Source organism: Rutidosis leptorrhynchoides, chromosome 6, assembly GCF_046630445.1.
Source record: "Rutidosis leptorrhynchoides isolate AG116_Rl617_1_P2 chromosome 6, CSIRO_AGI_Rlap_v1, whole genome shotgun sequence".
NCBI classification, from domain to species: domain Eukaryota; kingdom Viridiplantae; phylum Streptophyta; class Magnoliopsida; order Asterales; family Asteraceae; genus Rutidosis; species Rutidosis leptorrhynchoides.
Window position 1 is genome coordinate 443,782,615 of NC_092338.1, and position 15,125 is coordinate 443,797,739.

The 15,125-nt window shown below is 34.6% G+C and overlaps 4 protein-coding genes across 4 annotated transcripts; 2 read left to right on the forward strand and 2 right to left on the reverse strand.

Annotated features, from left to right (window-relative positions):
* The first annotated feature begins 306 nt into the window (after positions 1-306).
* LOC139855977 (uncharacterized) lies at positions 307-869 on the forward strand. Its single transcript, XM_071845212.1, has 2 exons — positions 307-618; positions 681-869. The coding sequence occupies exons 1-2, from the start codon at positions 444-446 to the stop codon at positions 845-847; spliced, it is 342 nt and encodes a 113-aa protein (XP_071701313.1). The 5' UTR covers positions 307-443; the 3' UTR covers positions 848-869.
* A 624-nt stretch (positions 870-1,493) lies between these two features.
* LOC139855344 (uncharacterized) lies at positions 1,494-1,892 on the forward strand. The gene has a single exon (XM_071844570.1). It carries the CDS (start codon positions 1,494-1,496, stop codon positions 1,890-1,892), a length of 399 nt encoding a protein of 132 aa, XP_071700671.1.
* Positions 1,893-3,888: 1,996 nt separating this feature from the next.
* Positions 3,889-8,130, reverse strand: LOC139851317 (triosephosphate isomerase, chloroplastic-like). Its single transcript, XM_071840332.1, has 9 exons — positions 7,766-8,130; positions 6,857-6,883; positions 6,505-6,574; positions 6,141-6,264; positions 5,431-5,515; positions 5,159-5,291; positions 4,680-4,853; positions 4,385-4,467; positions 3,889-4,219 (listed from the first exon to the last, which is right to left on the reverse strand). The coding sequence occupies exons 1-9, from the start codon at positions 7,976-7,978 to the stop codon at positions 4,163-4,165; spliced, it is 966 nt and encodes a 321-aa protein (XP_071696433.1). The 5' UTR covers positions 7,979-8,130; the 3' UTR covers positions 3,889-4,162.
* Positions 8,131-11,166: 3,036 nt separating this feature from the next.
* Positions 11,167-14,268, reverse strand: LOC139852587 (transcription factor bHLH121). Its single transcript, XM_071841895.1, has 5 exons — positions 13,923-14,268; positions 13,338-13,441; positions 13,025-13,152; positions 12,471-12,932; positions 11,167-11,492 (listed from the first exon to the last, which is right to left on the reverse strand). Exons 1-5 carry the CDS (start codon positions 14,012-14,014, stop codon positions 11,340-11,342), a joined length of 939 nt encoding a protein of 312 aa, XP_071697996.1. The 5' UTR covers positions 14,015-14,268; the 3' UTR covers positions 11,167-11,339.
* Between the last annotated feature and the right edge of the window lie 857 nt (positions 14,269-15,125).

The window sequence follows — 15,125 nt, forward strand, 5'->3', positions numbered from 1 at the left end:
ATTTGGGTAAAAACTGCACCAGATGTGTAGATTTGGTAACATTCACAAACACTGATTGATCTTCAAAAGTTGTATGTTGTAGAAAAGTAAATATAATGTTGTCTCAAAATGATTTGTTTTTTAAAGATCTAAAGTAACAATTGTAGCATGTTTTGGTTTGTGTCTGACCACATGGTTATTAAATAATTTTTTGTTGTGTATGATGGAAGTTCTACTTCATAATTAACTCTGAAATATGAGTTATATCTGGATTACCTTTATATGATTGTTTAGTAACTAATTTTAAAACAACACAGCTACTGTTTCAAGACGATTATCAACGACAAATCTTCGACTGCATGCTTCACATTCTTCTCTGAAGCCGGAAACCAAATTGTTGGACGTACCGGCAAAGAACTTGTGACGATCACAGGCTACGATGAGAGTGTCATCAACTACCACCAATGATCAGTGCAATTGAAGGCCAAACACACACATTCCAGTTTCATTATGATCCTCAATCAAAGAGGAACTTCCCACAATTCATCGTTGACAGGCTGCTAGACGAACCCGCATCACAAACAGTCACTACTACAACACCAGGCGCAACATCATCGAGCACTCAGCCATCCGAGACAGGTATAAAGCCAATTCAATTTTTTTTTAATTTGCATCATCTAATGTGAGCATATTACACCCAGGCACATCAACGGCTCCACCATCATCAACAACTCCACCGCCATCAATACAACAACTCCAGGAAACTGATACAACAAAGGAAGCACCACCTGGCCAATCAGCAAGACGTGCTCTGTTTGTAGAAGACCCAAGCGACGACAACATAGGAACTAAGAGGAAACGAGATTAGCTATCGACTACAACACCCCATAGGCAATCCAATGTATAGTTTTTGCAGACGCAATGATCTTAAAAAAACCTTATGTATAGTTTTGTTGCTGAAACTGCGTCCCTAATATTTTATAACAAATAAACGATGTACATATGTAAATTAACTGGGCAATCAATCTATAGCGAGCTTACGCCTCGCAATTTTCATATTTCTCGTTTAGAACATTCATGATTGATTAATTTATAATAAAAAAATAAATATCATAATCTTAAACATCTTTAAAGCCACGTATAATAGCCACGTACTAAAGATGAGTGTACAAGTTTAATCAAACCCACAATTATTTTCTTTTGACAAAATTATAATGTTAGTGGTCACACTCACACCTCCCACCATAACTTTATCAAAGTCGATGAGGGATAATTTAGTCTTTTTGAAAACCTAATGACTTGGTATCCTGTTGTACTTTATGTATCGACACTTGTACATGTACCTTACCAAATAGCGTACAACACTTGGACCAATAGAAATAGATACCTCAAAATTAGCAACATCTTCAGCTGATTGAACTGAAGTCATATTTTGATCTATTCTTCCATAAGTACTAAAAGTCTAAAGGACACATTCTTATTTTTATTTTCTTAGCACACACATTGAAGGTGAAATGGTATACACAAGGAGCACAAATGATTCAATATTTGAAGCTTTTTCATTGAGCCCACTTCCATATCCAGTTTTATTAATCTTGTCACTCATTTTTTTGTTTCTTGGATTTCAATGGTACTCAGCATATGAAGAAGCTGTTGAAGCTACCGAAGAAGGCTTTAATTGGCTACTTTTAGTGACTCCATTAGTACTACTTTTTGCTGTTAAATGGTTGTCAAGTATGGAGAACCCTGAAAGGTTTTTCGGGTTCGGGTTGTCACCGTGGGACCGCTATCGTCGTCAGGCCTACCAGATGCCAACTGAAGGTAGCTCACCCTGGGGTGTGGCTGCTTTAATCTTGTTAGTCTTGGTTTTATTGCAGTTTCATTCTACTGTTCTTGAAAGCATATTTGGATGAAGAAATAAAATATACTCCGTATTTGACTTTTAATGTTTTCTTTGTGACTAGTGTTTTATAAGTTGAAATGTGTAACTGGTATTGTTGTTCTGTTCTATAGCTTGATGTATATTTGAACTATATAGGCTGCACTTTTTTCTCTGTATGTTTGTTATTTTTGAATTTTGTATCCAGTTTTTGTTTTTAATATCAGCACTAATGTAATCAATCCGAATTCTTGGTTCAATTGCTTTAGTTTTCAGTTCAACTGAACTGAATTAGTTTTGTAATTCGACAGTCGAACGGTCCCCATGATGGCACTGGCGGAACTTGAACCCGAATATAGATGGGGCGAGTGTAGAAGTTAAATAAATTTTTCAAATTAGCAGGAGTAAACACACAAAAAAAAAAAAAACCCTTATTTTTTGGAAAAAAAAATTTTAATGTAAATTTTTTTTCCCGTTAAGTTCAGGTGGGGCGGATACCCCTTTGTGATACACTAAGTTCCGCCCGTGCATGATGGTGTAGCACAACATTGGGGGGAGAAAGCAGCATAAAAGCAAAGATCAGTAGTTCAAAATGTAACCATATGATCATGATATCGCGACTGTTAATGTATTTATTAAGGTAAACCGTAAATGTAGAACACATTTGTTTAATCTTGTTTGAGTACATATTTCTTTTGAAACCAATTCAATTATGAAAAGTTACAAAAGCAATTCAAAATGGCAATATGCTTTCCTTAAACTTGAAGCATTTCTTTTACTTTTAATAAAGCCACTTTTACACACTACAGAATTAGGATTTAAATTTTTGAGGTGAATTTTGATATCACTAAAGTCAGATAATTAGGTGATCTGTTTTTATATAAACCATTCTAAGATTAAAAAACCATTCTCAAGTGATCTTACTTTTGAGTTTTGAAAAGATTTCAATGACTTGATAAGAACAGAAACAGAGCAAACCAATTACCAAGGCTCCAATTGTACCAAGTGAAGCTGGTACATAATCATGGGAATGAAAAAGATCATACATGAATATACATAATCCAACAATTTGCATTGATTCACAAACACTTTTAATCATGTTTTGAAAAATTCACTGTACATAGAAGACGATTGCAAGCATTATTTTTGGTAAAAATTCAAACGAAAAAATAATGATAATAGGATCAATACCTTCTGTATTAATTGAAATAATCTGTGTGTATTTTGTTGACAGATTATTTCAATTCTCATATTCGACAGAAGCACGGCGTAGGTTCATGGAGTCTTTTCTTTTGTGTGGTCCAAAACTAAACCACCCCCCATCAGTGATCCAGCTTGAAGACACGAAAAATAAGAGCATGACTGGTGTTAAGAGAGCAAACAACTGGAGATTGACACCTATGTTACTTGACCATTCCTTAAAATTAGAGTACTGTGAAAGAGACAACAAAAACATTACGATGCAGAAAACGGCGACCAAAGGAAGAGGTGGAAAAGAGATGGATGATAAAGTCTGCGAGCTCCACCTTCGTCTAGAGTCCACACGTCTTGGGTAATGGTCGAATTCATCCATATCTATCAATCCCTCCTTAACTCTCGCTATGTCTTTCTATACACACACATTCATGTATGTATACATATATACTTATGTGGGTGCATTTCTTACCTTGCTTACAAGATGGGTTGTTGACTGTAGGTATAAAGGGTGAGGTTGCTTTGCAGATGAGGTGAGTTATGGTATATATTCCTTGAGTATGGATTATGACCATTAACTGTAGTTAGTTCTGGAATAATTCCCACCCAAACAGTTGATCCAGACTAAAGGCAAGTAGAATTACACACATGGAAATAAATAAAAAGGTTAATTTATATGGGCAAATTGGTAGAATTAGCTGGGACCTTCATACGGTTAATGTAGGCCATAACCAATGCGATGTGCAACCAGTGATGCATGTCACAAACGCTAGTGAGCGTCCCCTGCTGTTGTGCCCGTACAAGGACCAGTAATATGATTGTGCTGAAAGAGTACATTGTAACCGAATAAATTTATTAAATATTTCATTATTTTGTGATCTTGATTTTCTCGAGTTACGCCAAGTCCTGTGGACTTAGGGTGATAATAACTGTTACAAATCATGTGTAGAATAAAATGCACATTGTGCATATTTAAATGTTATTTGTCCACTTTGAGGGTGGAGTCAAATGAGATCCGCCAAATCATGTGCCAATAAGATCTCATCTAAGATGACACACTCTAAAGGTATTTAACTTTCCAACAATCTAAAACAAAATGAGGCTCAATGATCAAGCAGCAACTTTCTTGGCCGTCACAGAGTTAATGATGGTTGCAAAATCAGAACCCTGCATATAATTAATAATCATGAATGAACATCAAAAGCAATTTTTATAAACATCATGCTCAATCGGTAAACCAATGAAGATATACATAAGAATAATTTGTTAGATAGGACAGGATAGCCATAAACAGCTGCGTCGAAAAAACAACAAAAGAAGATGATATAATACCTTTAAAGATGCACCACCGACGAGAAATCCGTCAATATCTTCTTTTTTGGCTAAGTCAGCTGAATTGCCCGCATTTACAGATCCTGTGAAGGAATTTAATTTATGATTAACAACGCTAGTCATTAATATGACACAAATTTTAGAAACTAGCTTAAGGGGTTCAAAGAACAAAGAACTTATGGACGACGTGAACTCTTATATATCAACCTTCAACATGAAACTATGTTTGTTTCGTAGCCTTAACGGGCAATGGAGTTTAAGGCACTTATATATTTTTATTGTTTACTGGCAATACCTCCATAGATGATACGTGTGTTGGAGGCAACATCGGGTGATACATTCTTAGAAAGCCAGTCGCGAACGGCAACATGTACTTCCTGAGCCTGCTCCGGTGAGGCCACTTTACCAGTTCCAATAGCCCATACAGGTTCATATGCAATTACAATGTTATCCCAGCTCGACACGGCATCTGCAAGTGAGATCATTGATGCATATTATCTAACCCAACAAATATTAATACCTAATGCACATTTAAATTCTCCAGCTTATGACCAGTGAATGTGACCCGTACCAGTTTAAATTGAATACAAATTTGTCAACAATAGAGCTTGCAAAATTGATGTTAAAAGTAAAAGACAAGCCATGCGCTAAACATATGATGTTTATATTTTACCTGAGTGGAGATAATGAGGGTGCAACAATAAAGGTCATTTAGTAGTTCATATAACCATGAGGATTAGAAGTAGAACATATAGGAGTGCAGTAACCATATACCTGCATAGGCTTTCAATTGCTTGAAGCAAACTTCAAAAGTTTTTCCAGCTTCTCTTTCTTCCAATAGTTCTCCAATGCAAGCTATTACACCAAGATTCTGTCCCAACGCATACGCAGCCTTCTTACCTATAAACTGATAGTGGTAGTGCATGGGTTACCAGTACAAAGCCCATCTATATTCTATATATACATTATTACAAGTGGCCTTGCAAGTTTGATAATAAGAAAGTTGATTGCTCATTATTTGCAGTTTACAAAAGATGAAAACTCACCTGATCATCTTCTCCAATCACATGTCTCCTCTCAGAGTGCCCAAGAATTACCCATTTGCATCCAATATCTTTCAACTGCTCTGCACTGCAATTACAAGTGGCGAAGTAACATCAAAAACTCACAATGCATAATATTTCTGCTGGCAAAATATGCCCTTAGGAAGGTTAGAATTTTTTTTTTTTTTTTTAACCATCCAGGCATAGCCTGGGTGGCCACCAGGACTTCCAATGAAGCAAGAGGTCACGGGTTCGATTCCCTTCAAGGCAAAATACCTTGGGGCGAGCTCCATTTAGTGACTGATTGACTAGAGAATGCTTTGTCTGGTAGCGGTGGAGGCCTGGCTTGCCGTTTACCCGGGGTTTACCAACTAGAGGGGAGCCATTATGGCTCGTCGCTAGGGGGGTTCCTCGTAAAAAAAAAAAAAAAAAAAAAAAAAAAAAAAGATTAGAATTTTTGCAGGTTAATAGAGAGATCTTTTTTATCTTAGCAACTTCCAGATGATGTCTTTTTTATGTAGTTTCAGGCTTTCGATCACTCACCTGTGTTCCTGTCTAGAGTTTATGATATTCTTCAAGAGAAACAATATATAGTACCCAACATAGCCAACTAATAAGTGAGCTAACATGTAGTGGGTGAGTTGTGACTATAGTTTATAATACATTTAAATTTAAAATATATATGTTATGTTATAGTAGATGAAGATGAATACCTGATCTCTCCAGTAAATGCTCCACCTTTCCCAATCCAAGAATTTTGAGCAGCAATCTCAATGCGGTCAGTTAAAGAGCTCTTTACTTGATCAATATATACAAAAGGGGGTCCCACAACAACATCTGCAGAGTTCAAAGTACCAAAATTTAGACAAGAAAATTATTTATTCTGCTGATACATTAAAATGACCAGGGTAAGCTAGATACAAAGTAAACATCCTTAACTGAAAAAACATAAAGCGGCTAGTGTCAAACAGATTGCATAAACTTATTCGACGGAAACCACATATAACCAGTTGTATGTATATCACGATGTGAATACGCTACAGATTAATCAAGACAGATGTAGATAGAACAACTAACCAACATCAGGCTCCAAAGTTGCACTGTTCAAGTCTGAGACCAGCTGCTTGATAGAATCTTTTGTTCCATTCTAAAACAAAAAGTACATTACAAACCATTAGATGAAACTACAACTAGGTGGGAAGCGAATATCAATTCACTTTCCAAAGCTATGGATACATGTCAAAAAGTTATGGTGTCATAAGCATAACAGGTTCATCTGGTAATTGTGAAGTACAAGCCCAACAATTTAGTGGTTATTGACATTAATACTTGATACACTCATGACATTGTTAATACTTAATACCAAATGTTTGCGGTGTATATAGTTTCTAATCAATAACTGGGAAAATAGAAGGGTACGGTCACTTACACACTTCCAGTTGCCTCCAACAAAAAACTGTAACAAAAGAGCATAATATCAATTGTTAGTCATCAATACTGAGAAATCTAGGCATGAATGTAAGAGATAGTAAACGTAAAGGGAGTGAATTGTACACCACAGCCATGTATATAAGATGTAACATGTTCATTACTAATGTAATATTGCGGTGTGCACCTCACCTCACCTCACCTTTTGTCTTGTACAGATCACTTCCCTAAACTTAAGGATCAACTCATGTATAAATGAGATGTTGTGCACTTGTGTAGCATACAAAATTGAACTCAATTTGACTTTTCCCAGTCTCAGTTCAACACTTCAAACAATATTATATACAACTGAAGTTTTAACACAGAAACCTATCTTCAAATGCAGATTACAACAAGAGTTTACATATTGCTTTCACTTGCATTTCTGGATGGTACATCATTAGTCAGACTGCATTTCTCACATTAAAACAGTTTCAAGTACTTAATTTTCTCAAAATCATAAAGTGGTTTTGTTTGTCCATTAACCAATTCAATCAGCCAGCACAATCAATAAAACAATTTTATAAATTTAATTCCGAATTCATCACTGAGCCAAAAAAAAAAAAAAAAAACACTCCGAATTTAACACCTGGACTAAAACCATAACGTATCATTTAGTGTTCATAAGAACCTAATCACATCTAATAGTAATAGTAACTTCAAGTTAACACGATTCACTGACCAACATAAAAAGACCTAATACTTCTACAGTACTCCAATTTTTCATTGTTAAATTTTGACTAAAATTAACTTGATCAGAAATTATTTCGACAAAATTACGTACATTGATGGTTTAAAGTTAGCATATATACACACAACAATAGAAGTAAGATATCAATCCATTTATAATAAATAATAAATTACTGCATACTTTTCCAGTGCCGGCCATAGCGACGATGCTACTGCAACGTCGAGAAGAAGAGAAAGAGTTGACAGAATGAGTTGTGAAGGATGAAGAAGAATCGAACTTCAATGAAGAACGGCTGAGACTTGAGAAAAGAGGCGGTGAAGCGACGGCGATGGTGGATTTATGGCCGGAGAGTTGAGATGCTGCTGGAGTTAGTGAAGTTGAAACCATTGCCATTGCTGATTGTTGATTGGTGTAGTAGGTAAAAGTAAAACCCTAATTTTGGAATTAAAATGATGATGGTGGTGGTTGGTGGAGACGTAGCGATGGCTGCTTAGTGGTTGTAAGAAAAGAGCGTAAAGGTGGCCGTGAAGCGATGAGTTTAATGATGATTCCTTTGTTTTACTTGGCACGTGGATTTATTAAATTATACAGAGTAAGTTTTGTTTTTAACTTTTGGATCAATAAATTTAATTAAATCAAATTAACGTTATGACTGGTAAAAAAAAAAAAAATGGGTAAGTGAGTAAACCCTGATACCGGGTGAATTACACTTCCTTTTGAAACGATTTTGTATAATCAGAAATTGAACCCGGGTGTAGTGCTATATTGGACAATTCGGTGACCACTCATGCAAGTATGTATAATTTGGTAATTGTTTAATACGTAGTATTTTAAAAATTATGTAATTATTTAAATTTTAATAGTTTTGTAACTTTTTAATAATTGATTCATTCGATTTTTGAATTATAAAATTAATAAACTAGCAAATCAGATAAATATATAAGAGTAAAGTATTGTATAAAATGTTAAATTAAAATGATTAAATCATCAATCTTTTGAATTGAAAAATGACAAATATTCCCACAAAGGATTAAATCACCAAATCTTAAAACATTAGAGACTCATTCATGAAGAATATTAAGTTATAAATTAAAAATTAGAATAAAAAAAAGTAAAATTTTGATAATCAAATGATTATTAACTATTATTGAGATAAAGTCATCATTAATAATTATTAACTTTTGTTATTAGGTTGATATATATAAATATATAAATATAAATATATCACAAATGTGTATAAACTAAATTGTACTTTTTTTTTGAAAGGCAAGTTGTTGGCATCAAATATTCTCATTTGCCACGCACGCACGCGCTTTCGGGCAGGAAACCCGAACCGCATTACAGGGATCCGAACCTTATACCATCCCGAGGGGCAGGCGGTCGGACCTTGGTCCTGAATACGGGTCGGTAAAACCTTCCCCGGGGCAATTCGGCTTTCAGGAAATAAATCTCACGAATATTTTTAAGGGGAGGAACTCGAACTTGAGACCTCTCCACCCCATCCCAATGCACAAGTGCAAAGGTGTGAACCATTGGACCATAAGAGTGCGTTTATAAACTAAATTGTACTACATTATAATGTTAATACTTAGTAAATTAATACTCCGTATATGATAGTGGCATGTGCCGTAAAAAGAAAAAATACTTAGTATAAAGTATAAATATCATTTTTCTGATAAAAATTCAAGACACCCTTGATTTGTTAAATTTGTAAAGATATGTGAAACACCAATTAGAGTAGAGACCCACATAATTGTCTCTATTAAGTATACTGTTTGAAATACATGTGTAAATGACTAGAAAATTTATTAAAAATTACTTGTATATAGTAATTAATAAGTGTAAGATAGTATATCTTTAGAAACTAGATTGTGATGCTGGAATTGCGATCTAGTACATGTTATTCGATCTACAGTATTAACCACTAAATTACACCTTATGATTTTGATGTGTAAAAATTGAAGTTAAAGAAAACTACAACTTGATTCGGTACTCATATAATTTGTCCCACAGACGCACTACTTTATTTTGTAGTTGCATACCTTTATGGAATCAAAATGTGTGTTCATGACGCTAGGATTTGTTTCAACTTCAAATTGCACATTTTATTCATCATCTTCTGTCATTTAAAAATCCCTCTCATCAATACCATTATTTCCGATTTTAATGTTTGTAGTTAACTTTCAATACATTAATCAAGAAAGTCTAACTTCAAACTATGATGTACATGTACTATGTTATAAACAATGAATAGGCTGCTTATTTGACTGTGATTCCAATGTCAAATTTTGTTGTTATCAGCAGTCTAATATTTTTTAGAATAATATCAAAAGAAATTTAAATCAAGGCTAATGCCATGAGCCCATGAGAGCTAAGAAGCAATTGAAAGTGACAAAAAAGGACGTCTATGGAAAGAGATACACAAACACATGGAGTAGATAAGGAGGATAAAGGAATTATGGCACCTTCTGCTGCCACGTGTCTCTCGAACTATATTATGATGTATTTACATTTACATTTTATTTTATCACGTATTTATTAATTATTACGTACATTATTATGCTATTCAGATTCAGATTTTATTTAGTTGTCACCAGAGATGATAACATAATGTATGTGATTTTTACACCAAAAATATACACCAAAAGGTCCATATGGTGTACAATTAATAATTTAGGTAAACTTCGTAATCGGGGCAACCAACAAGTTCGAAAAAAAATCATGTTTGTTAGAGCGAGTATATATGCATTGGTTTATATACATCTTATTTTTATTAAGTTATTATTATAGTTGAAGTTGAATAGTTGATGACGTACATAATAGATAACAAGGGAGTGGCTAGCATCAACAATATCCAAATGTCAACGGTATGGTTTGAGATAGGAATCAACCTTAGCCCAAACAAATTGGATTCTTGAATATAACAACCATTTAAGTATTTTTATTATTATTATTATTATTATGAAATCCCACGTAGTTGAAACATGAAAGCAAGTCCATTGCAACTTGCAAGGTGATTTCAAGAATGTTAACGGATACAAGTGTTTGCAGAAGTAACTGACGTTAGAGTTGAACACGATGACAGTTCAGTAGGTTGTAGGCTTGTAGCGATTCTTTTGTATGTTATTTGATTTTCAACAAGCATGTTTACAATACATAAATAAGCTAACACTCCGTATATCATAAAAGGGAAGATTAAAATCTTTCACACCTTGATCAATTTTACAATAACCTGACAGGTTTTTAAGCTTCTAGCGAATAATAACATAAGATAACATAATTCGATCATCTATCATGCACAAGTGGCTGGGGTTGAGCAGTCTAACTTAACGGTGCAGGACTCTAATTCCACAACCAACCCTTGAGGTGTGGTTGAGATAAATACGTCTTTTAGACACTCTTTCTTTTTACGAGGCATAAAGAGTAGGCCCTTTTGAGCCTTTAGGAGGAAAGCGAGTTAGTTGGTACGGGAGGACCCAGAAAGAAGAGAGGGGGGTTCACCACCACTCCACCAGTAAAACAAAACTGAACATAACTCAATGATGTTAAGAGATGCCAACGCGTTAGATGAATCTTTATAGTAGATAATACATAAAAATCATTACTGACTAAAAAATAATCATTACATACGAAGGTTAATAATACATGTAGGTCAAACAGTGAGATTAATCGTTATAGGGCGGAAAAGCACATGTTAGTACCTGTGCATTTTTTTTGTAAGAAGTTATAAATCTATGCAAGGAGACAGTTGATCTTAACAATCAGGATTCGAGCCACCAATGACACTATTTGATGAGCTAGCTTGTACAGTACGAGATGATGAACATCCACTTGGAGAGGTCTCATCTGAGATGCTATTCTCCTTCCTGTGCATTTTCTTGGGTTTTGATTGAACCGGCGAACCATCCTACAATTTAACATCATCAATTTTATGCTATACATGATTTGGGATGAAATATAGTCTTTAAAGGAAAGAGATAAAGTGCAATTGACGAAGCGATAAACATTTTAAACCATGTACTTACTACTTAAGGCTGTAAATAAACTCCTAGAAATATAAAATAGCCTACAAAGAATCCAGTTTGTTAATTTTAATGCTTTTCCTTTTAAGTTTCTATCAACAGTGGTTTTTTCAAGCAATTTTCTGCCAATGATGTCAGTTGTTGAGAAACATAGAGGTGGCAAAATGGCAGTTGAGCAACGGGTCAGGAAGAATAGAAAGCATTATTTCTGACAGCTGTCCTTTTCCTTTGGTTCCTTTCCCAATAACTCTGTTGTTTTTGCCACCTCTCCGGTTAAAAGAACACGATCAATACTTCCGACCATAGAATTTGGTCTTTTGCTGCAAAAATTAGCGTTCTTGTGCAAATGCTTCTACACATTACAATAAGACACGACTATGGATACTCTAGAAATTTTAGTTCAATTACGACCATAGCACCTATTATCCAAAACGGCCCATTCACTATAATATATATTAAAGACTTAGGATTTTCTCAAAAGCAATGATGTGTGTGATTGCGCCATTTGTACATTGTTTGAATACAAGTAAAAATTTGGCAATCTCAACCCTTTAATGGGTTGATTCTGTATAATTTCATCTCTCATATCGAAGACGTGAAATAGAAACAGCTTAAGAGGAAACGGCTCAAATGGATTGGACTGCAAAGTCTCTCATAGTGTACTTTGAAAGCATAAAACCTCCTATTTGAGAGGCTAGTTATCTATATAAGTAAACAATTAACAAAAAAAATAATGGATATTTGGACAAAAAGTGTTTCAGGTCGACCAGGCATGATACAAAAATTTCCCAATTGGCTACCTCTAGCTTCAAAGGTCAAAATCAGTTTAATATAATGAATATGAACAAGGTGCAATAGCTAACCTGATCTCCGGTTGACCCAGGAGTCTTGAGCTCTAGTTCAGTAGCAACATCATTGGAATCCTCATCTTTCCCACTTCCACTCTCCCCATGCTCTGATAACTTGTTTCTAGAACTTTGTCTGCTAGAGACGTGGGACCTACTAGTCGGCTGTACAACTGGAGGCGGCACATATTGAACGGACGGAAAGAAAGTGGAACAAGGGTTAGAAACAACTCCGGGATTTTGACTCCCGAAAAAGGGGTATGGTTGTATAGACGGATGCATTGGAATAGAGCCAGGTGGCACTGGCATTTGCATTGGTACAGGGTACGGGTACGAAGGAGGATGCATTATTACAGATTGTTCCATAGGACCCCATGGGTACATAGCCCTGGCCCTTTGTTGGTACTGAAGGTTAAGGTTCTCAATATCTGATTTCAGTGATGCTTTCTCTTCTCTTAGATCATGTTTTTCTTGAGTCAACTGTCACAATTTATAGATTCAACAAATATGTTTCAACTTAGTAGACTACTAGTGTTACCAACTTTTACATTTTTCATAAAGATAAAACATACCTCACGAGATTCTTCAGAAAGTGTGGCGTACTCAGATTTTAGTCTGCTGACTTGAGCAGTCAAATCATTTAGCATCTGAATTGTATCACCGAGTATAGTTGCCTTGTCAAACTTAGGTCTTTCAGGATCTGCCCAGATTATTTTATTTTAGAAATAAAACTGTCATTCACACAACCACTATGGAGAGAAAACCCTACCATTCCACATGTCTATCAATTTATAACAATAACAATGAAATGATGAAACACCATTTAACAGCATATACTATATATTCCTTTATGATGCGATGACATGAAAGAAATATTTGACATACCGAGTGTCTTTCCCAATTCGCTGAACTGCTCATTGAGACGGTCTCTCCTCAACTTCTCACGATCAGCTTTTTGAAGCTTCCTGTCTTTTGGTTCTGATCCAGGCCTATCAGCAACAATAAACAGACGTCTTTTGGTTAGATCAAACAACTTCCAAGTCTATTAACTTCAGCAACAATAAACAGATTTCTTGTGGATAAGATTTATTTGATTGTAAAATAAGTTAAGTCACGATAATCTGATTCAAAACAAACATTCAATCACTACTCTATATTATACCTAAGCTTCATTTCTTAATTCATAATTAAACTTAGCTGAACTTGCACATTGAATCACCTATTGAGAATATTAAAACCTAATCAATCAAATCAAATCATTACAAGATAATAATAATAATACAAACATAGTGGATTAAAATCACACTTAATTTACATAACTCAACTCTTCAATTCAATTGCGTTATACAATTTCACCATCAGTAACTAAGTACGCAACATATCTAATTTCGTAAGTAATTGACATATGTATACGTATACATATACATATATAGTTATAAATCAATTGGAACTTGAAAAAGTGACTGATACCTTGATTCAGTGTTGGATTGATTTAAGTGAGAAAAATTATCAAATGGAACATGCTGATAATTATCTGAACTTGAAGGCAATCGACTATCCATTCTTTTTAGGGTTTATAAGCTATATGAATATATGAATGAATATGTTTTAGCAAGGCACCAACAAAACGTGATTAGCGAAAGGAATATTAATTTTTTGACTTCAGAAAAAAAAAAAGAGAATATGCATCTATATCTATCTGTATATGGAAAATGGAATCGTGACGCATTCAATCTGCAACTCCACCCGTGGATTTGGATTTTCATTTCGGGCCGGATTTTACCCGAAATATTGCTTCACGTACCAAAATTTTTGTTCAATACCAATTTTTATTTTTATTGAAATTAAGAAAAAAAAAATTGTTTTTAAATATATGAAAATATCTTTTGAGTACTTCCTCGATCAAGGGCTAGCGAAGTGGGGCTTTACCGGGCTTCTCAACAAGTCATGTATCACGCACTCTCATTTTGTTTAAAAAAAGGATAGTCAAGTACGACCCATTTTCTCTTTTTATGGTCCTTATTCAAACTTTCTATGAATGGAATAGTTAAGTTTGGAGATTTTCATTTTGCGCGGAACCTAAAGCGAGACGCGCAATTCGGGGGCCTGCATAATCTTTGAATAAAAGCTCAAAGCAGTATAGTTAAGCCAAACAAAGTAGTAGGGATGGAAGAGTTGTGGATTCTTTGATTTTAGATCAATCAAGTTCTTCGTCAATCAATTATCGCAAAACTAGCTGGTATTTTTTTAGTTTGTAGCTGGTAACTGTCAGCTTTTTAGATATATTTTGATGTTCGGTAAAGTAGATTAACATGTCTAATAAAGAGTAAAATGACAAAAAAACTATAAGCTAAAAGCTAAATGCTAAATGCTAGTTCTGGTAGTTTCTAGTTTTTTCCTTCTGTATAAAAGTTTTAAGCTCCCTTAACCAAACAAAGTTTTTTTATTGAATAGGAGTTTTTTTTTTTTTTCATAAAAATTAAAAGCTCCTAAAAGTTACACTCTAAACATGCCCCCATGTACTTTGTGTCATGGATAGGAAGAGGTAATGAGTTCGATCCTTCGAGATACATGATTTTCTTTAAAACAATTGAACACCAATAATTGTGGTATATATTGACCCTATAAGGAGGTTTTACCAGATTTGTTCATGGACTTCTACCCACGAACACT